Source organism: Perognathus longimembris, chromosome 7 (genome assembly GCF_023159225.1).
Source record: "Perognathus longimembris pacificus isolate PPM17 chromosome 7, ASM2315922v1, whole genome shotgun sequence".
NCBI lineage: Eukaryota > Metazoa > Chordata > Mammalia > Rodentia > Heteromyidae > Perognathus > Perognathus longimembris.
Window position 1 is genome coordinate 70,454,700 of NC_063167.1, and position 20,549 is coordinate 70,475,248.

General features: G+C 54.3%; 1 protein-coding gene across 1 annotated transcript in view; it reads left to right on the forward strand.

Annotated features, from left to right (window-relative positions):
* Positions 1 to 14,628, forward strand: part of Vangl1 (VANGL planar cell polarity protein 1) — a 30,115-nt gene extending 15,487 nt beyond the window's left edge. Inside the window, exons 4-8 of the mRNA XM_048351844.1 lie at positions 1,494 to 2,101; positions 9,138 to 9,271; positions 10,872 to 11,004; positions 11,618 to 11,852; positions 13,834 to 14,628. Of these exons, the coding sequence (XP_048207801.1) occupies positions 1,494 to 2,101; positions 9,138 to 9,271; positions 10,872 to 11,004; positions 11,618 to 11,852; positions 13,834 to 14,094 (1,371 nt within the window). The 3' untranslated portion in view covers positions 14,095 to 14,628. The remainder of the gene's footprint in view (positions 1 to 1,493; positions 2,102 to 9,137; positions 9,272 to 10,871; positions 11,005 to 11,617; positions 11,853 to 13,833) is intronic.
* The last annotated feature ends 5,921 nt before the right edge of the window (positions 14,629 to 20,549 follow it).

Genomic DNA, 20,549 nt, shown 5'->3' on the forward strand with positions numbered 1-20,549 from the left:
CACCTGGCTCTCTCTAGTAATTTCTCTTATGGTATGTGGTATTTCTTTTTCAAGACCAAGGTCTGTGTGTTTATCTGCTGAGACCTTTTCCACACACTGTCCCTTTGCCACAGCCTACGTTTCCATAGATCATGTGGGTAAAATTACAAGATTTGAGGCTGCTCAGTTATGAGAGGCTTGTCTTGCTGACTTAGCTGTGGAACTCAATTTTCCAAAGTTGATGCCTTTTCCTCAATCTGGCAGCCGCGTCTGACTCTTTTCTTCTGAGTTAATTCTAGTATACAAGTCTCTGAGGTCCAAACCTTCTTTGGACCCATGTGACTTTGCAGTGTCTCCACGCTCTGCTGTGCTTGGGGAGTCACAGTTCACATGGAAACAGCAAAACTGTTTGAAATCTTAGCAACTGGATCTTGTTTAATGAATACACTTCATTGTTCCAACTACCCAAAAGTTCAAAAAGCAAGAGAGGCTAGGCATCGGTGCTTATACCTATAATCCCAACCACCGAGGAGGCTGAGGTCCGAGGATCAGGGTTTGAAGCCCGCCTTCGCAGCAAATTCTATGAGAATCTTCTCTCCAGTTGATAAGCCAAAAGCTGCAAGTAGAGGTGGCTCAAAGTGGTAGCGTGCCAGCCTTGAATTAAAAACAAAAATCTAGGGGCTGAGGATATGGACTAGTGGCAAGAGTGCCTGCTTCATATACATGAGGCCCTGGGTTCGATTCCCCAGCATCACATATACAGAAAATGGCCAGAAGTGGTACTGTGGCTCAAGTGGCAGAGTACTGGCCTTGAGCAAAAAGGAAGCCAGGGACAGTGCTCAGGCCCTGAGTCCAAGGCCCAGACTGGCCAAAAATAAAAAAATTTTAAAAAAAATCTAAGGGATAGTACCCAAGCCCTGAGTTCAAGCCCCAGTACCAGCACCAAAGGGGAAAAAAATCATGAGAGGAAAGGCATATTATTTCTATACCCTTGGTGTTTAGTTTGTCTTGAAAATGTAGCTTTTTAGAATGGAATTTTGAGCTGTTCTGATGATTAATAGAGTCCAGAGTTTGCTTAGCTTGCTTCGTGAGAAATCTTAGATGAGAAATCGAAGATGGGGCGAGGGCAGGGTGGTGGTGGTAGGGAAATGGCACCGGCTGCGGGTGAGCATGGCCCTGTTCAGGAACCCAAGGCCTTTCTGTGCCTCCACTCTGTAGAGGGGACGTAGCAGTGCCCTCCACGCCCACAGCACGGAGCCGTCAGGTGACGGCACATGTGGCGAGGGTCACTAGGGGCTTGGTACTACATGTGTGCTCTCCTGAGCACATCTAGCAGTGGGGTTGTTTGCCGCAGGGGGTGATAGTGAGACACGGAGGTTGAGTTTTGCCTCCTGTGTTTGTAGAGGCAAATGTGGAATGCGTCTTGGGATCCCAGCAAAAACCTCCCTGGCCTGTCTTTCCAGAAAGATCAGGTGGCCTGCTCTGACCCTTCTCACTGTCCTCCCTCCCTGCAGGATGATAACTGGGGTGAGACCACCACCGCCATCACGGGCACCTCAGAGCACAGCCTATCCCAAGAGGACATTGCCCGGATCGGCAAGGACCTGGAGGACAGTGTGGGGCTGGACTGCCGGCGCCACCTGGGCCTGGCCCTGGCTGCCTTCCTGGGCCTGCTGGTCTTCCTCACGCCCGTGGCCTTCCTCCTGCTGCCGCCCCTGCTATGGAGGGCTGAGCTGGAGCCCTGCGGCCCCATCTGCGAGGGGCTCTTCATCTCCATGGCCTTCAAGCTCCTTATCCTGCTCGTGGGCACCTGGGCACTGTTCTTCCGCCGGCCGCGGGCCGCCGTGCCCCGACTGTTCGTCTTCCGCGCCCTGCTCCTGGTGCTCATCTTCCTGTGTGTGGTCTCCTACTGGCTCTTCTATGGGGTCCGCATCCTGGACTCACGGGACCGCAGCTACCAGGGCATCGTGCAGTACGCGGTCTCGCTCCTGGACACGCTGCTCTTCATCCACTACCTGGCCATTGTCCTGCTGGAGCTGCGGCAGCTGCAGCCTGCCTTTACCCTGCAGGTGCTGCGCTCCTCCGACGGCGAGGCCCGCTTCTACAGTCTGGGCCACCTGAGGTAAGCACGCCCTGGGGCTGTCCCCGCTTCCCCCCCCCCCCCAACGCCACTGCAGGCACCAGCACACATGGTGGCCAGCACTGCTTCTGGAGGAGTACGTATGTGTGTGGGCACGCATGGGTGTGCATGAGTGTGGTACATGCCCATATGCGTACGAACAGGTATGCGTGTGTGCGTGCGCGTGTGAGCATCCACGCCTGTCATGGCGCTCTGAACAGCCTGCATCAAGCTCACCAGCATTCTCCAAATGTGGTGCAGAAATAATATGCATAGCCAGGCACCGACGGCTCATGCCTGGAATCCCAGCTCCTCAGGATGCCGAGATCTGGGTTTTGCGTTTCTAGCCTGGGCAGGAAAGCCCATGAGATTCTTAGCTCCAGTTAACCCCCCAAAACCCAGAAATGGAGGTGTGGCTCAAGTGGTGGACTGCCAGAGAGGGTGCCTAGGCCCTGAGTGGAAGCCCCAGTACTGGCACCATGAAAAATAAAATAAGATAAAATAACAGAAATACAGCCATCCGTCAGGGCTGGATGCCCAGTGATCAGCCAGGCACTGCCCCCGGCACCGCCCCGGCCTGGTTACCTGCTGGCCTTTGGGATAAATTTGGCCCAGGCCCAGCAGTGGCTGGGCCAGAAATCGAACTTCCAAGCCCTTTTGTGAAGTGCAGACACTGAGGGAGAAGGGAGGGGGGATATGGAGCAGCAGAGTGGCAGTGGGTGTGGGGGGGAGCATGGAGTAGCAGGGCAGCAGCGATTGGGGGGAGAGCATGGAGCAGCAGGGCAGCAGCGATGTGGGGGGAGGGGCATGGAGCAGCAGGGCAGTGGGCCCCAGACCCGTGGTTGGTCACAGGCCACTCCTTCTCCACAGTGATCGTGACCATTGGACTTAGGCGCCTAGCGGTGGGGAGCTCTCTTGTTCCTGCATCCAAGGTGGTTTTATTGACTGAACTGAGCTATTTTGAGTTAAGAAAGGCATGCCCTCTCTCTCTGGTCTCAGGGAAAGCAGGATTCTCGGTAGCTCTCATAAAAGGCACTTGCTGAGCCCCGCTTGGTGGCTGGAATTGCGTCTGGGGCTTATTGGAAAGCTTGCGGAAATGTGAAAGGTCGTTGCTGCTGGAGTGAGGCATGGGAAATAATATATTAAGACGCACCTGCCAGGGTCCGGGAGTCACAGGGCTCTCACATCAGAGCAGCTGGGGTGATAGGGTCTCCAGATGAGGACCCAAGCAAACCCCATGTTCAGGGCCCCCTCAGGGCACTGGGGGCAGGGCCTTTGAACACCTGCAGGCCCTGGCCTCCCCACGGGCCCCACTTTCACGGTTGTGTGCTAATTTTTCCACAGTCTCTCCAAAGACCAGTGGTGGGGTGGGGAAGGGTCTCCTGGGGGCTGTCCCGCAGCATTTTCCCTCAAGGCTAGCATTCTTCCACTTAAGCCATGCCTCCACTTCTGGCCTTTGGGTGATTCACTGGAGATTAGGGTCTCATAATCTTCCCTGCTCAGGCTGGCTTTCAACATTGATCCTGCAGTCTCAGCCTCCCGAGTAGCTAGCATTGTGGACATAAGCCATCCGTGCCTTGCTGAACAGTTGTACTGCGTGTGCAACACCTTCTCAGCGTCTGGGTCTTTCCAGCATCCTGTGGGTACTGAGGAAATGGAGGCTTCCTGTGTGAAGTGCACTGTAAAGGTCCACATGGTGTGGCCCTGTTTGTAACTGTTGGAGCCAGGCTTTGAGCCCTGGCAGACTAGTTCCAGAACAATCTTAACCACCCACCGCTGCCCTCCAGTAAAGTGAACACATGTGTAAGCTTGACAACATGGTTTGAGTGCTTACCACTTGCTGTGCTTACTGTGCTCCGGGCTCACTGTGCTCTGGGATCACTGTGCTCCATGCTTACTGTGCTCCATGCTCACTGTGCTTTGGGCTCAACGTGCTCCATGCTTACCCTGCTCCATGCTCACCGTGCTCTGGGCTCACAGTGCTCCATGTTCACCATGCTCCGGGCTCACCATGTTCCGGGCTCACCGTGCTCTGGGCTCACAGTGCTCCATGCTCACTGTGCTCTGGGCTCACCATGCTCCATGCTCGCCGTGCTCCGGGCTCGCCGTGCTCCATGCTCGCCGTGCTCCGGGCTCACCGTGCTCCATGCTCACCATGCTCTGGGCTCACCGTGCTCTGTGCTTAACCATGCTCCAGGCTCACTGTGCTCTGGGTTCATCATGCTCCATGCTCACAGTGCTCCATGCTTGCCGTGCTCCGGGCTCACCATGCTCTATGCTTACCATGCTCCGGGCTCACCGTGCTCTGGGCTCACCATGTTCCGGGCTCACCGTGCTCTGGGCTCACAGTGCTCCATGCTCACTGTGCTCTGGGCTCACCGTGCTCCGGGCTCACCATGTTCCGGGCTCACCGTGCTCTGGGCTCACAGTGCTCCATGCTCACTGTGCTCTGGGCTCACCGTGCTCCATGCTCGCCGTGCTCCGGGCTCACTGTGCTCCATGCTCACCATGCTCCGAGCTCACAGTGCGCCATACTCACCATGCTCTGGGCTCACCGTGCTCTGTGCTTACCATGCTCCAGGCTCACTGTGCTCTGGGTTCATCATGCTCCATGCTCACAGTGCTCCATGCTTGCCGTGCTCCGGGCTCACCATGCTCTATGCTTACCATGCTCCGGGCTCACTGTGCTCTGGGCTCACTGTGCTCCATGCTCACCATGTTCTGTCCTTACTGTGCTAGGGGCTCGTCGTGCTCTATACTTACTGTGCTCCGTGCTTACTGTGCTCCAGGCTCACTGTGCTCCATGCTAACCATGCTCTGGGCTCACCAGCCAGGCTGGGCACCAGCTATTGCTGTGTGTGGTCATGCCCACTGGACTCTTGGCTCAGAGCCAAAGTGGGCAGAAGGAATGCCCAGTGGTTGTGGCACAGCCTGGTTTTAGGGCCACAGCAGTAGATTTCAGACCTTCTCATCCTGTCCTCACTGCCCTTCCAGCTTCTCACGATTCTCTGTGCTGGCTGGGTTGGGTGGTTCTTCTGTAGGTCTTGCCTGTTCCCTGTGTGACTGCATTCATGTGGTGGCCGAGCTTCACCTCCTCCTCTGTGACTCAAGTGTTCTCTCTCCCTCTGTCCAGCATCTTAGTTGTTACTACATTGAATGGCAGCTGGGGGTTGTCACGAGCGAGGAGCAGGGGCCTGTGGCTGGCTGGGGGCCGGCCTGGCAGCCTCCTATGAGTTTGTGTGCTCCACCATTGAGACTAAATACCTAAGGTAGCATTGAACATGGAGCTCTTGCCAAAGGTCCAGGACTAATCCTATGCTTTAGAAATGATTCTTGGAGGGCTGGGGATATGGCCTAGTGGCAAGAGCGCTTGCCTCGTATACTTGAAGCCCTGGGTTTGATTCCCCAGCACCACATATACAGAAAATGGCCAGAAGTGGTGCTGTGGCTCAAGTGGCAGAGTGCTAGCCTTGAGCAAAAAGAAGCCAGGGACAGTGCTCAGGCCCTGAGTCCAAGACCCAGGACTGGCAAAAAAATAAAAAAAGAAATTATTCTTGGAGCTGAGCACCAGTGCTCAGGCCTGTAATCCCAGCTACTCTGAGATCTGAGAATTGAGGTTTAAAGCTAGCTTGGGCAGGAAAGTTCTTGATAAACTTATCTCCAATTTACTACCAAAAACTCAGAAGTAGAGCTATGGCTCAAGGAGTAGAGCACTAGCTTTGAACACAAAAGCTCAAGGACTAGGCCCAGGTCCTGAGTTGAAGCCCCCAGGACCAACACACACTCACACACACACACACACACACAGAGTGATTCTCAGAATGGTTACTTTTCAAGCTGCAGAAGCTTGTGCCTGTGCATTACTAGTAGAAAGGAACTGTTCTACACTAAGTGTGATCCTGCTGCCACGTTGGTGGGTTGAAGTCCTGGGACGGCAGAGCAAGCAGTCTAGGGTAAGGTAAGCTCCTAAGCAGATAGAATTGATGTCCTTACCTAGGAGATTCCAGAGAGCTTGCCATCATCGCACACGAGTGTGTGCTCCCATGTACACGCATGCATGTATACCGCATGAGGTCATAGAAGGCCATTGGAAACACGAGAACCCTTACCAGGGGATCAGTGGATCCATGGATTCCAGGCATCCAAACAAAAATAGAGATTTCTGCCTTGCGCCTTGTGTGATGAGACCCCATGCAGGGACAGGAAGAGGCCAAGCCGTGATGACCTTTCACTCAGGCTGGGAAACCACGGGCTCAGGGAGCACAGTGGGGCTCGAGCAGAGCAACTGTGAGGGAGGGCCCTGCCTCTCCTGGTTGCACCCCAGATTTGTGGTTAAAAGTGAAGCAGGGAGGGTGGAGGGAGGTTACCCTTTCACCACTGATCCTGTCTTCCGTGGGTCTGGGGGGCGTGGTACCCTGGTCAGCCTGGGCTGGGCCCGCCCCACACTGGGCATACCTGAGCCATTGGCTGGGGCCCTGGCGAGTGTTTTAAAATGACCATTCAGGGTTCGTGTTTATTACAAATGTGGTTTCGTTTATACTTAATTTTAGAAGGAAGGGTGTTTTTTCTCTTGAGGAGCTGCTTTCCGGTAAGGAGGCTTTGCCAGACCCACAGAAGGCGAGCAACTGCAGGAGCAGGCAAGCGGGTTTTGCCGACTGCCCCGCTGTGCAGGACTCCCGAGGTGGGCCCAGAGCTGCCGTTTGTGGTTTGGTGCTGTGTGCCTCTTAGAAGTGGCTGTAACGAGAGCCCAGGTGCCTGGACAGGAGGGCCTATGTTTGTCCAGCTGCCCTGGCCGCAGCCCCAGTGGCTGGCGCCCACCCACAGACACACTCTCATGGAGTGAGATGCCAGGGTGGGAATGGGTGCAGTCCCCCATCATCCTGGGGCTCCCCCACTTCCCACTCTCACCACAGTTAGTGGGGTACGGTGACCTCTGTGTGTGCTCAGGCACGGGGAGCAATGACCTGATACCTTCCCTCCTGTCCTCTGAGCCATGGCTCCACTCTGGTCTGCTCCTTGTCTAGCCTGGCCTGCCCATGGCAGGGTCCCCGCTCTTAGACCCCCGGACCTGTCACCATGCCAAGGCCAGGAGTGCTGCTGCTAAGGAAGGGGAGGCAGGGTGGGGAGGTAGGCAGGGGGGAAGGAGATGGGAGGGGAGGTGGGGGGAGGAGGTGGGGGAAGGGGAGGTAGGGAGGGAAGGCAGGGAGGGGAGAGGAGAAGGGGGGATGGGAGGTAGGGGATGGGGGGAGGTGGGCAGGGGAGGTAGGGGATGGAGGGGAGGAAGGGAGGGGGAGGGGAGGTGAAGGATGGGGATGGGGTGGGGAGGCAAGGGGTGGGGAGGGGGGTGAGGTGGAGATGGGAGAAGAGGCTGGGAGGAGAGAGGAGGAGGGGGGATGAGAGGTAGAGGGTGGTGGGGAGGTAGCGAGGGGGAGGAAGGGAGGGAGAGGGAAAGTGAGGGGGGAGGCAGGGAGGGGGGCCAGGGGCTCTCCATCTGAATCTGGCTGGTCCTGAGCCACCCCCTCAGGTGCTGGGAGCTACCTTGTGTCTTGCTGTGGTGGCTCAGTGCCCTGACCATGCAGGGGTAGCGATGGACCGCAGTCCCCCATGGCTGGTGCGGGGCTGTGGCACAGGGCCTCGGTGCTAGTGAGCTCACACACAGCCTGCCGGCCTGTGGCAGAATGCACAGGTGGGCAGTCCCCTGTGGCAGCTTGTGTCGCTTTGTTCCTGTGATCGAGAGGCAGATCCCACGCAGAGACCTCCCCTGTGGACAGAGCGCTGTCTCAGGCATTCTCCTGTGGGTTTTCTTGTCTCCTCTGTCCATACTGAGGGCCGGAACTTGGGGCCTTGCACTCGTCTCCGCTTTTTCTACTCATAGCTGGTACTCTACTACTTGAGCCACGCCTCCAATTCCACTTTTCTTGTGTCGCTAAAGACAGTGCTTCCCAGGACTACACATCATTGTCCTAAGCTTATTAGTCCAGGGATAGTTGAGAGCACAGAGCAGGGCCATGGGTGCCGGCCAGCCCTGTGAGAGACTTCCCGGTTGCTAAGGCCTCTCGGGCCCCCTTGGAGCTCTGGAATTGGATCTCCAGGCCTCCCATCTGCCAGTTTATCCTTCCCTGGCGATACCCTACACCCGTGCATAACCTGGGTGAGATAATGAAGTCATGACTGGGTAGCGCTAGCAAGCACTGCTTGCCTGCCCTGTGAAGGCAGATAGCAGCCTGGCTACTCCCGCACCTGTGGACTTGGTAGACTCTCAGCCAGTGCCAGGGGAGCGTGCAGAGGGGCACACTGTCTCCAGCCGGCAACCCAGGCTGCAGGGCTGGGTGTGGAGACCCCAGAACCTTGGAGAGCTGGGTGCGTGGTGTGTCATCCTCCCGTGAGTCATGGGGGCCCACCAGCTGCTGCTGGGTTTCACCCATCAGCCCCTCCTCCCCGCAGAGCCTGCAGGTCAACAGGAAGTACTGCCGTGGTGCCTAGCTCACAGTGGCCAGCCAGCTGCTTGGAGGGCTAGTGCTGCACAGACCACGTGCCATGGGGAAGGGCCTGAGATGTGGGACGCAGTCGGTCGGTCCACACTCCAGTCCCAGCTCTCTGTGAGCAGCTGTGGAATCCATGGCATGTGTGCATGTGTGCACACAAGCATGTGTGTGTTCAAGCCAGTACTGGGGCTTGAACTCAAGACCTGGGCACAAACTCAAGGCTGGTGCTCTCTACTACTTGAGCCACACCTTCACCTCTGGCTTTTTTGTTGGTTAACTGGAGATAAGAGTCTGACAGACTTTCCTGCGTGGGCTGGCTTTGAAAGATGATCCTTAGATCTCAGCCTTCGGAGAAGCTAGGATTACAGGGATTGTAGGCATGAGCCACATTCTCACCCTGGAGATAGATGTGTGGAATCATCCAGCAGACTCTGTGTGTGTGTGTGTGTGTGTGTGTGTGTGTGTGTGTGTGTACCTGCACCTCAAGAGTCCCCCCCTCCAAATCTGCAGATTCCATGGAGACACTCTGCATTAATTTTCCCCTCTTTTCTCAGCATCCAGCGAGCGGCTCTGGTGGTGCTGGAAAATTACTACAAAGATTTCTCCATCTATAACCCAAACCTCTTAACAGGCTCCAAGTTCCGAGCAGTGAAGCACATGGCGGGCCTGAAAGTCTACGACGTGGACGGTACGTGAGGGAGCCGGCCCCATGGATCATTCTTAGCTCAGAGCCTTTTTTCCCCAAAGAAGCAAACCTATTTTCCCAGGACTATTGATTGACACTGTGCCTTTATGGGGATTTTCTGATGGAGAACAATAATTGTAGCATAGCTTCTGATTCCTGCTGGGCTCCCCTGCTATAAAAGCTACTAGGAGCTGGGCTCTGGTGGATCACGCCTGTAATCCTAAATTTCTCAGGAGGCTGAGATCTGAGATCTGAGGTTCAAAACCAATGCAGGCAAGAAAATTCATGAGATTCTTCAATTAACTACCAAAAAGCTGATGTAGCAGCATGGCTCAAGTGATAGAGTACCAGCTTTCAATGAGAAAGCCAAGGGAGATTGCAAGGCCTTGAATTCCAGCCCCAGTAGTTGCTTGTGTGTACACACACACACACTAATAGGAAAGGGCTGCTTTTTAAAACAGAGATAATAAATACCTAAAGGCACCGAGAGCTGTCAGCGCCATCAAGCCTAGAAATCTCGGTAGCTCTGGTGTCTGGCATGCCATCTCTCAGTCCCAGCAAGAGGTGACAGGGGAAGGAGGCTGCAGGCCCACACTTGGTTTCAAGGTGTCAGGTGATGAAGATAGAGACACAAGACACGGTATCATTTCATGCTGGGCGCCTCGGCTCAGGACAGGAGTGCTGCAGACTTACCAGGATGGCACTGACCACTCACACAGGCAGGGCTGGTGACCGGGCCCTCCCTGGCTGCTAGATATTGTGTTTTCTAGATCAGATGTGAGTCCTGAAGGAATCTGACAACTTAGCAGATTTCCACCGGAGAGACCAAGTCACCAGACAGATAGCTGCCCACAGGGAAGCCTGACGCCCTGCCGGGCCTTCCTGGTGTGTGGAAGTGGCCAGCGGTTAGGGATGAGATGCAGGTTTTACATTTTGTAAGAAATGAGAGCTGGGGCTCACACCTGTAATCCTGGCTACTCAGGAGTCTGAGATCTGGAGGATTCTGGTTCAAAGTCAGCCTATGCAGGAAAGTCCATGAGACTCTTATCTCCAATTGGCCAGCAAAAGGCTGGAAGTGGTGCTGTGACTCAAGTGATAGAGCACCAGCCTTGAGCAGAAAAGCCAAGTGAGAACATGGGGCTATGAGCTCAAGCCCCAGTACTGGCATGAAACAATAAGATCAGTAAGTGGGCCATTTTGCGTGTCCTTGGGTATTGGGGCTTCCCTGCTAATCGTAGCCGGTGACGTCCAGGTGACCCTCTCGTTCCTCCAATTGTCTTGGTCCTCACGTCTCCCTCATTGTGTCCTGAACTGTGATGGCACAGCTGCCCCATGGCTGAACCCGAGGTTTCTGCAGGGGATGGTTGGTGGCTCTCTTGTCCCTGGGCCTTGTTCCTTGTCCTGTGTGCTTTCCCCATCCGGGTCTTTGTCCCTCCCCTCCCGCGGGGCTGGGGCTCGGGGGACTGCCCTGGGGACGTGGACTATGGTGCTGGGCCTCCTGGGATGCTACCTGTTGGACCCGGGAGACTCGGGCGCTGGTGTCTGTGGCTTTGTCTCCAGCATGGGCATTAAAGCTGTCTCCTCCGCTCTCCTTTCCCAACAGGCCCTGCAAACAACACCACGGGCCAGTCCCGGGCTATGATTGCTGCAGCCGCAAGGCGCAGGGACTCCAGCCACAACCAGCTGTATTACGAAGAGGCGGAGCACGAACGGCGGGTGAAGAAGCGGAGAGCAAGGCACGGCTCTTCCTCTTCTTTCTCTTTTGTGCCTGAACTTGGCACTGGTGCTCTCAAGGCTGGGACTCTACCACTTTAAGCCATTTCTAGTATTTTGGTGACTAACTGGAGATAAGAATCTCATGACCTTTACTGGCAGGATTTGCTTTGAAATACAGCCCTGGGCTAAGTGGTAGAGTGCTCACCTTGCGTGTGGGAAGCCCTGGGTTCAATTCCTCAGTACCACATAAACAGAAAAAGCCGGAAGTGGCACTGTGGCTCACGTGGTAGAGTGCCTTGAACAAAAGAAGAAGTAAAAAAAAAAAAAAGAAAAGAAAGAAAGTCCTCAGATCTCAGCCTCCTGAGTAGCTGGGATTACAGGCATGAGCCACAGGCACCGGCTCTTCTTGCATCTTGTCCTGCTCTTCTGTTTTTCTCCCCCCTTTCCCAGCCCTTGGTTGGCAGCTGGGGCTGGGAGCAGTGTGGCGGGGCTGGGAGTGGTGTGGCGGGGCTGGGAGAGGGTGGTGGCCCCAGGCCCGCAGCAGGAGGGGCGGGTGGCCCCTGCGTCCCGCAGGCCTGCTCTCAAGCCAGGCCCTGCTGCGGGTGTCTCCCTGACGCGTGTTGGTCCCTGCAGGCTGGTGGTGGCCGTGGAAGAGGCCTTCATCCACATCCAACGTCTGCAGGCGGAGGAGCAGCAGAAGGCCCCTGGGGAGGTGATGGACCCCAGGGAGGCGGCACAGGCCATCTTCCCGTCCATGGCAAGGGCCCTACAGAAGTACCTGCGCACCACGCGCCAGCAGCACTACCACAGCATGGAGGGCATCCTGCAGCACCTGGCCTTCTGCATCACCCACAGCATGACCCCTAAGGTGCGCGGGCCCTGCCTTCCATACTGGGTACCCCTCGCCCCCCACGTGCTCAGAGCAGAGAGGATTTCAGGCCTGGCACCTGCACGTGTATAATGAGATGCCCCGGGAAGGAGACCCAAGCCTAAATGCGTACCTCACCAGCTCTTTATGTATACCTCACCCACGTGTGCAAACATCAGACTAGGGGCATTGTGTTAATACTCAAAAAACTTGTGGGTTTTAGAGCATTTTTAAATTTGGGGATTTACGAGTACAAAAGTGGTATGGGAGTGATAAAGTCACAGGCTGTTCCTCTAAAACCCCAAAGGATTTGAGTTAGTGACTCTTGCACATTTCGTGTGATAGCCGTGCAGATATCACCACAGTGCGATTGTTGGTGACTGGGCCTTTCAGAGGCCTCTAGATTCCAGCAGGGGTAAGAATTCTACCTGTACTTATTGTAGAGTGATGATTAGAAGTCAGACTAGTAGCTAAATTATTCCATTCTCGTGTGTGTGCACACGTGTTTGTGCGCGCATATGTGCCAGTGCTGGAGCTTGAACTCAGGGCCCAGGCTCTATCCTTAGCGTTTGTCTCAAGGTTGGAACTTGGCCTCCACTTGTGGCTTTTTGCTGGTTAATTGGAGATAAGACTCTCAATGAATTGTCTGGTGTTGTGAACAAATTGCCATGTATGGGTCCCCTCTTTGCAAATCGAGAAGAATGTTACTTTGCATGTAACACATGCTGGGCAGCATGGCTTGGTGCTCGTGTGCACATAAGTAACGTGTACATACATGTAACATGCTATTTACGATAGGGACCGTGTTTATCCCTGGCCTTTGGGAGCTGATGGCGAAGCTGACCCATGCTCCTCCACTCCTGCACTCCTGTGGGCTCCACATCCAGAACTACAAGCACAGGAGGAAGCTAGGCAGGGGAAAGGCCACACGCAGGCTTCTCTTGTCACTGCTTGCTGAGCAGTGCAGTGCCAGGTGTGCTTGCACAGCCTTTACATTGGGTTGGGCAGGAAGGATAACCTGGACAGGGACCACCCTCCTGCGCCCACAGCGCCACCTGCTGGCCCCAGACATGCGGGGCCTCCAGAGCCAGCCCAGGCCTGGCAGCCACCCCAAGGAGAAAGAGCCCTGACCTTCACCTGGGGCTGGCTGGGAAGGTGCGGGGGAGGCTGGACAAGCTGGAGCGCAGGGCAGGCAGGGTGGGTGCTGATCTGGCCATCTCCTGGCTTAGCCAGGAGTGAATCAGTCCAACAGGAAACAACCATCACTCCACCCCAGAGCTGGTTGCTCACTCAGGAGTCTCAGGAGGCTGACCTCTATGTTTCAAGGTTTGAAGCCAACCCAGGCAGTCAGGAAGGCTCTAGAAGTAGAGCTGTAGCTCAAGTGGTAGAGCACCAGCCTTGCGCAGAAAAGGCTAAGTGAGAACCCAAGGCCCTTTACTCCAGCCCCAGGACCAACATGTGCACGAATACAGTAATTAAGAAACCATTGCTTGTGCCGACCTACGCCATGTGGGGCATAAGTCTGGAAGCCGCCCCTCCACCCTTGCCCCAGCCCTGGGTGCTACGAGCGCTGTCCACCCACAGAGACAGGAAATGACCCAGGCTGCACTGTGTGAACTCACATCTATGAACTCAGCTGGCCTTTACTGCGAGTGACCCCTGGGCCTGGGCCTAGGCCTGCCCTGCCCCCCAGAAGTTCCCCATTGACTTAGTGGAAGAAAGTCCAGGGGGACCCAAGTCCTTTGAGTGGGGTGGTCCAGGGCAAGGGCCCCAGGCATGTATCAATACCAGTCACCCCCTGTCCTCAGCCCCAGGGGGCCCCCCGCCTGGGAGATAGGGCAGCGGGGAGTGTGCCAGCCACGGCCCTCCATGATGACCCACTGTGAGCGCTGGTGCACTGGGGAGCATCCTTCCAGCTGTGAGGCCGGCAGCAGGATGCCCGGGAGCAGGTGCCTCCTCTTAAGGCCACTTCTTCTTCTAGGCATTTCTAGAGCGATACCTCAGCACAGGCCCCACGTTGCAGTACGACAGGGACCGCTGGCTGGCGACGCAGTGGAGGCTGGTCAGCGAGGAGGCGGTGACGAGCGGGCTGCGTGACGGGATGGTGTTCGTCCTGAAGTGCCTGGACTTCAGCCTGGTGGTCAGCGTGAAGGAGATGCCCTTCACCGTCCTCTCTGAGGAGTTCCTGGACCCCAAGTCCCATAGGTTTGTTCTGCGCTTGCAGTCGGAGACGTCTGTCTAGAACTTGCGTAGCTGCGGCTTTACTTAACAAGCAGCAGCAGCAGCGGGAGAGTACATGCAGAGTCGCTTCTGCCCAGAGGTCTTTCTATAAACTCCTTGTGGATTGACGCTGGCAGGGACAGCAGCACCTGTGCGCCCGCACTTTACTTGAAGGAAGCGGAGGTTCCACCAGACAATGGCCACTGGTGGCACATGGGGCTTTCTCGTGGATGGAACTTTTCTAGAAGCTGTGCCTAGAGTTCCTGGGACAGCTGTTAACCAAAGCAGAGCTGCTGCTGCCAGCAGGGAGCCTGCCCTGCCCAGCACTGACCCTCTGGGCTCATTCCTGTGACAGCTGTCAATCAAAGCATAGTTTCTATGGGAGCCCCGCCCCCCAGCACCATCGCCCACCCCCTCATCTCCTTCCTGTGACAGTTGCCAATCAAAGTGGAGCCCTGCACCCACCCAACACCAACCTCCCACTCCCCATTTCTGGGCCACTCCTTAGATGCTTCAAGAGGACTTGTCCTTATTTGGCTTCAGGGCACCAGATACTTCACTCGCATGTGTGTGTATGTGTGTGTGCGGTTGTGCATGGACTGCACCTCACCCGTGTATGTGTATTGTGGTTCTGCATGGGCTATACCTCACGTGTGTGTGTGTGGTTGTGCATGGTCTTCATCTCACCCGTGTGTGTATATGTGTATGTGTGTGTGTTTGTGTGTGTGTGTGTGTGCCCTCTCTCAGGAGGGAGTAGTAAGTGGTTTGGGAGGCCTTGTCTTCATTCTTTGCTGCCGTATGTCCTCTGAGAACACTCTCTGTCCCTTGTGGCCATCCTGCCAGCTGCTCTGTTTTGGGGAGGAAGTCCGCCCTGTCTCTGCTCCCGGTCCTCTGCTGGGCAAGCCCTGGGATTGCCCAGAGCTGGACTGGCCGGGCTGCAGCCCTCCCCCAGCTCCCTGTCAGCCAGGCTCCCAGCCCAGGCCCTGCCAGGCTGCCCGGGCCATGCCAGCCTCTCCTGCCTGCCCCTGGCCCCTTGCTGTGGCCTCCACTGTGTGCCTCACATTTAGGAGCCTGGTCCAGAATGTTCCTTTTCCCAGACCCTGGTTCTAGAGGCAGCTATGTTGGAATGGTGCACAGAGGAACCTCCTGGGCAGGACCTGCTTCACATTGCCTCAGGCTGGCAAGGCCTCAGTTTACCTTCCAGTGTCTGCCATTGACCTTTACCTGCAGTTCTTCCTCCATGCCCAGACCTTCCCCGGGGTACAGCGGCCCACCTGTCCCCGCCCACTGGGCGTGTTGTTGTTCTAAGTCAGAACTGGCCTTGGAGGTGTGTAATGCACCTGGAGCTGGGGACGGCAGGCAGCATTACCCTTGTCTGAAACCTCCAGTGCCAGGAGAGGTGGAGTAGAAGCAGGGGAGCCCCAGGGAGCTATTAGGGGTGGGCTGGAGGTTTTCTGGTTCTGTTTATAAGAAAACAGTCCCCGGAGCCATGGTGCTTTGGTTTTCTGCTCAGCCCAAGGTCCCTTCGCCCTGGAAGTTCTTTATGACTTCTTTCTCAGGAAACATATGTGGGGGGTGGGGGAATCCTTGGTATGTGTGAGATTTAGGGTGCAGACTCCCAGGGGGGCAGCTGTGGCCACATGAGCTTGGGGTATCCCAGGAGGTAATGACGTCTCCACCACCTCAGGGCCGGCGATTGTCCGGCAGAGCTTGCGTTGGGTGCACTCACTTTGGCAAATAAATTTCCATCAGGGAGAAGGAAAGCTAAAGAATTCATTCTCTCATTCTCTCCTTCCTTCCCTACCTGCATTCTCCTTCCCTTTCCCTCCCTCTCGTCTCTCTCTGTACCTGCTCTCCCTCCTTCCCTCCTTCCTTTCTCTCTCCCTCCCTGTCTCTCTCTACTTACCCTCTTTACATAGCAGAATGTCATTTCCTGAGATCATTCTGCTTTAAATTGAGTATTGATTTTTTAAAATTTTATAGTGAGTCCCCAAATGCAATGCAGGATCCTTGTAAAGCCTTTGCACTTTGAACCCTTAATAGATGGATTTTACGGGGGGCCGGGGAAGGGGGTGTCAGGCCTCACAGACTGCACTCACACTTGAACACAAGGAATTCCTAGTTCAGTTCTTAGACTCAGGAGCTTGTGCCCTAAGGCCTAGTAGGATCTAAGTTTCTTTAGAGGAACTAGAATTTCATTTATGCCAAATGTTTATAGAGTTCTTTTTTTTTTTTTTTTTTTTTTTTGCCAGTCCTGGGCCTTGGACTCAGGGCCTGAGCACTGTCCCTGGCTTCTTTTTGCTCAAAGCTAACACTCTGCCACTTGAGCCACAGCGCCACTTCTGGCCATTTTCTGTATATGTGGTGCTGGGGAATCGAACCCAGGGCTTCAAGTATACAAGGCAAGCCTCTTGCCACTAGGCCATATCCCCAGCCCCATGTTTATAGAGTTCTAACTTTCAACCTAAGTTATAAAAATTCTAACACGTGGGAGAAAGCAACTTGCTGAGGATTGTGCGTGTCAGATGCTGCCTTGCCTTTGAACCAGTAGGTAAATATGTTATGCAGAGTATACGCTTTAACATTTTCATATATATACATACATACATATATACATACGTATACATACACATATATATGCCTATATATGAAAATGTTTTAATAGTCCATGAACTGAATGTTACGAGTCTGCCTTTTAGGAGTGAGGAGAGATTTTAAGGTTATGTGTTTCATCCGTCCAGAGCATCAAAGTGGAAAATGGATCCTTTCGCTAAAGCTCATGAGGCAGAACCTAGAGAAAATGCTTGACCCCAGTTTCCCCTCCCCATTCCCAGCTACCATCTCCCTTTCTCCCTTTCTGTCCCTCTGAAATGAATTCGGAGCATTAGGTGGCCCTGTGTGCTTTGGGCAAGCATTTGGGGCTTCTCTCTCTCTCTCCTCTCTCTCTCTCTCGCTCTCTCTCGCTCTCGCTCTTTCTCTCTTGACTGTACTCGGAACCCAGGCCCTGTCCCTGAGCTTTTTCACTCAAGGCTGGAGCTCCACCACTTGAGCCACGGGCAGCTCCACTTCTGGCTTTTTGCTGGTTAGTTGGAGATTCTCATGGACTTTGCTGCTGGCTGGCTTTGTACTATGAACCTCGAATCCCGGTGCCTGGCTTTGAGGCTTCTTGTTAATGGAGAGATGGTGCCACGGCGCCCCTCTGTACCCCATCCGTGGAGTGGTTAGTTCTTCGTGCCTCTGTGCACACGGTAAGCCCGGCCCGAGCACTGTTCCTCCACTACGGTCCCAGGGGAGCTCCAAGGTCTGGAGACCTGCTGTGCCTGCTGCCAGTACCTGCTGTACTGGCACCGTGGGAGGTGCGTGGCCGTGTGCAGTGCGGCGTGCTGCGCAAGCCCGGGTAGAAGGTTCGTCCGCGTCACCTGGGAATGAGGGTGAGCCTCAGCCAGCTCTGGAGTACACATGTGGCCCAGGGGCGAGGGAGCTCTCCTCATGGTGCCCAGTCCCTTGGAAGGCTACTCCAAGGCCTCTTTTTCTCTCCCCTGTACTATTCCTCCCCTTAGGTAAAAAGCTTTAGCACCATAGCACCCACAGGAAGAGCTCTTCCTGCTGCACCAACCATCCAGTTTTTTCTTGCTTTAGGACCTTAGGACCTAAAACCAGCAAGACAAAGAGACAAAGAAAGGGCAAGCACTCAGAGAATCGCCACCCAAAACTTCACTACCCGGGAAGCCTTACTGTACATTTTTTAAATACAATTTTCTGAAAAAAAAAAAAAAAGATTGGTTACTTAAAGGAGCACAGAAATGTTACATATTTATTTTAAAAGTCCTACAGCACTGGCCCTGCTGTTCTAAAGCAAATGTTAAGTATTTCTGGGTAGTGTTCTTTTTCCAGACTTTGTTACTTACAACAACAAATCACTACTGTGAACTTGCAATGTAACCTTGTCATATCCTATTATAAATAAAATATGGATTTTTTTAAGGTCATCGTGTGGTGCTTGAATGGTGTTCAGTACGGTGGTGAGTTGAGACAGATCGGCCAAACCACTTCAGATGTGAAGAAATTTTGATCTTGGACATTTTGGTAACAGAAGAGTTGGAAGGGTACTAAGTGACATTTTATCGGGTATTACATATAATATCATTCTACATAGCCTTGTAATCCACACATGCTTTGTTAGGTAAAGATTATTTCAGTTTTCCATCTAAGAAAAAAGGAAGATCAAGCTGGCCTCAGTGGCTCACACTTGCCATCCAAGCTACTCAGGAGGCTGAGATCTGAGGATCACGGTTCAAAGTCAGCCAGGGCTGGAAAGTCTGTAAGACTCTTATCGCCATTTAACCTCCAAATAGCTGCAAGTGAAGCTGTGGCCCAAGGTGGTAGAGCCTTGAGCAGAAAAGCCAAGGGCCAATACCCAGGCCTTGAGTTCAAGCCCTGGCACGGAAAGAAAACTGGAAGATCAGAGATGGCGGGCCTGGCGGAGCCCTGATGCCAGCAAGTGGAATTCCAGGGCAAGTGTCTGACTCCCGTGCACCTGCTTGAAGCAGACCCGGTGTGTACTGCCACCCATGGGGTAAGAGGAGGGGCCTGGAGATGGCCTAACATGTAAAATAAGGCTTGAAATAAAAATGTCCTCTGTCCCAGCTCTTACACAGTTACATCAGCCATCCTTCTTGCGCCTGGCTGTGGTTTCAGCAGAAGACAGGGTGGAGCGGATGGGGTGGGGGCCGGTGCTGAGGTCCCGCAGTCAGCTCTGCAGGCAGGGTGGGGGCCGGTGCTGAGGTCCCGCAGTCAGCTCTGCAGGCAGGGTGGGGGCCCAGGTTGGGGGCTGGCAGTCAGACTGCTCTCATTAGGGATGAAAACTAAGAAATGTAATCCAGGAACCGTGGCTCACGCCTATAACCCTAGCTACTCAGGAGGTTGAGATCTGAGGATCCTGGTTCAAAGCCAAGCTCAGACAGAAAAATCTCACAGACTCCAACCAACCAGCAAAAAGCCAGAAGTGGAGCTTTGACTCAAATGGTAGAGCACCAACCTTGAACAAAAAAGCTGAGGGAGAATGTGAGGCCCTTAGTGTAAGCCCCAGAACTGGAGCACATGTGTGTACACACACAATGCAGTTACATTTACACTCATCCAAAGTGTTTGTGCATGCCATAAAATGAGCACAATAGCAACATGTTTTATTATCCTTTAAGAGGGTAGAATATGATCGCATATGTAAAGTACTTTGTACTGTGCTCCAGTCAAATGTCCACTAAATTCCAGCTTACAGGGCCAGAGCCAGTCTGACCCAGGCACTCAGCGGGGATTTTAACTGAAAGAGAACACATGGTGGAGCCGGTAATCCCCTTCCCTAGGACCCCGCCTCACATGTGCCTGGCCCGGGTAGGGTGTAGCCCAGCCCAGCCCAGCCCAGGAAACACCTGTGGTGTTGTGAAAGGGGAAATAAACTTAGAGGCCCTGTGCTGTGGACTGAATTGTGTCCCTCCATCTTCATGCGAAGGCCTAAATGCCAACAAGGCTGTATTTGGATAGAGGCCTTCAAAGGCCCCCATTAAAGTCAGAGGAGGCCACAGGGGTGGGGTCTAACCTGACAGGTGTCTTTAGGAGGCAACCACAATGCGTTTTGTCGTCCTCTCACCTACCCTTCTGTATCTCTATCTCTCTGGCACCCTTCTCCTGCCTCTCTGTCTCTCCCCTTTTCTCTCTCCCTCTCCATTTTCACACATCCGAACAAAGTGAGACAGGAGTGCCCTCATCGGGAGCCAACCCAGCTGGCAACTTGGTCTCTTGACTTCTAGTCTCTAGAGGGTGCAAGAAAGCAGCCGCCGGTCTGTGATATTCTGTTACAGCAGCCTGTGATGGTTTGGATATGAAGTGTTATCCACAGACTCGGTCCCCAGTGCTCCTGTGCTGAGAGCTGGCTGGAGCACCAATCAGTGATGAGCTCACAGCTGCAGGAGCCCACGGCTGTTAGGAGTACGGCTGTCTCTCTCCTCCCCCTTGTCCTCTTCCCCCCCTTTCTGTCTTCCATGAAGAGAGCTGCCTCCTCTACCACGTGCTCCCGTGGCCCTGACGGTCTGCCTTAACACAACCCAAAGCATGGGACCATGGGCTAAAAGTTCTGAGAAGAGGAGCCAGAACAGAGCTTTCCTCCTTTAAGTTGTTTTACTCAGGCATTTTGTCATGGAGGTGGGAAGCAGTCCACTACTCCTCCCACCTCACCCCCCGTCCCTGTCAGCCATTACCCAGGGAATGGTGGCTGTCTTGGTCCAGCATTCGTGAACCGACTCAATAAATGAGCATCTACTTTGTGATTGGCAAAGCCAAAAGTGCTGGAGATACAAAGATGAGTCAACTTCTGGGCTCTGACGAACCTACTCTAAATATGTAAAAATGTATTGTCACTTGATTGACAAGGACCCAGGCCACGCACAAAGTACCAGTGGAGCAGAGGGACATGGGTCACTA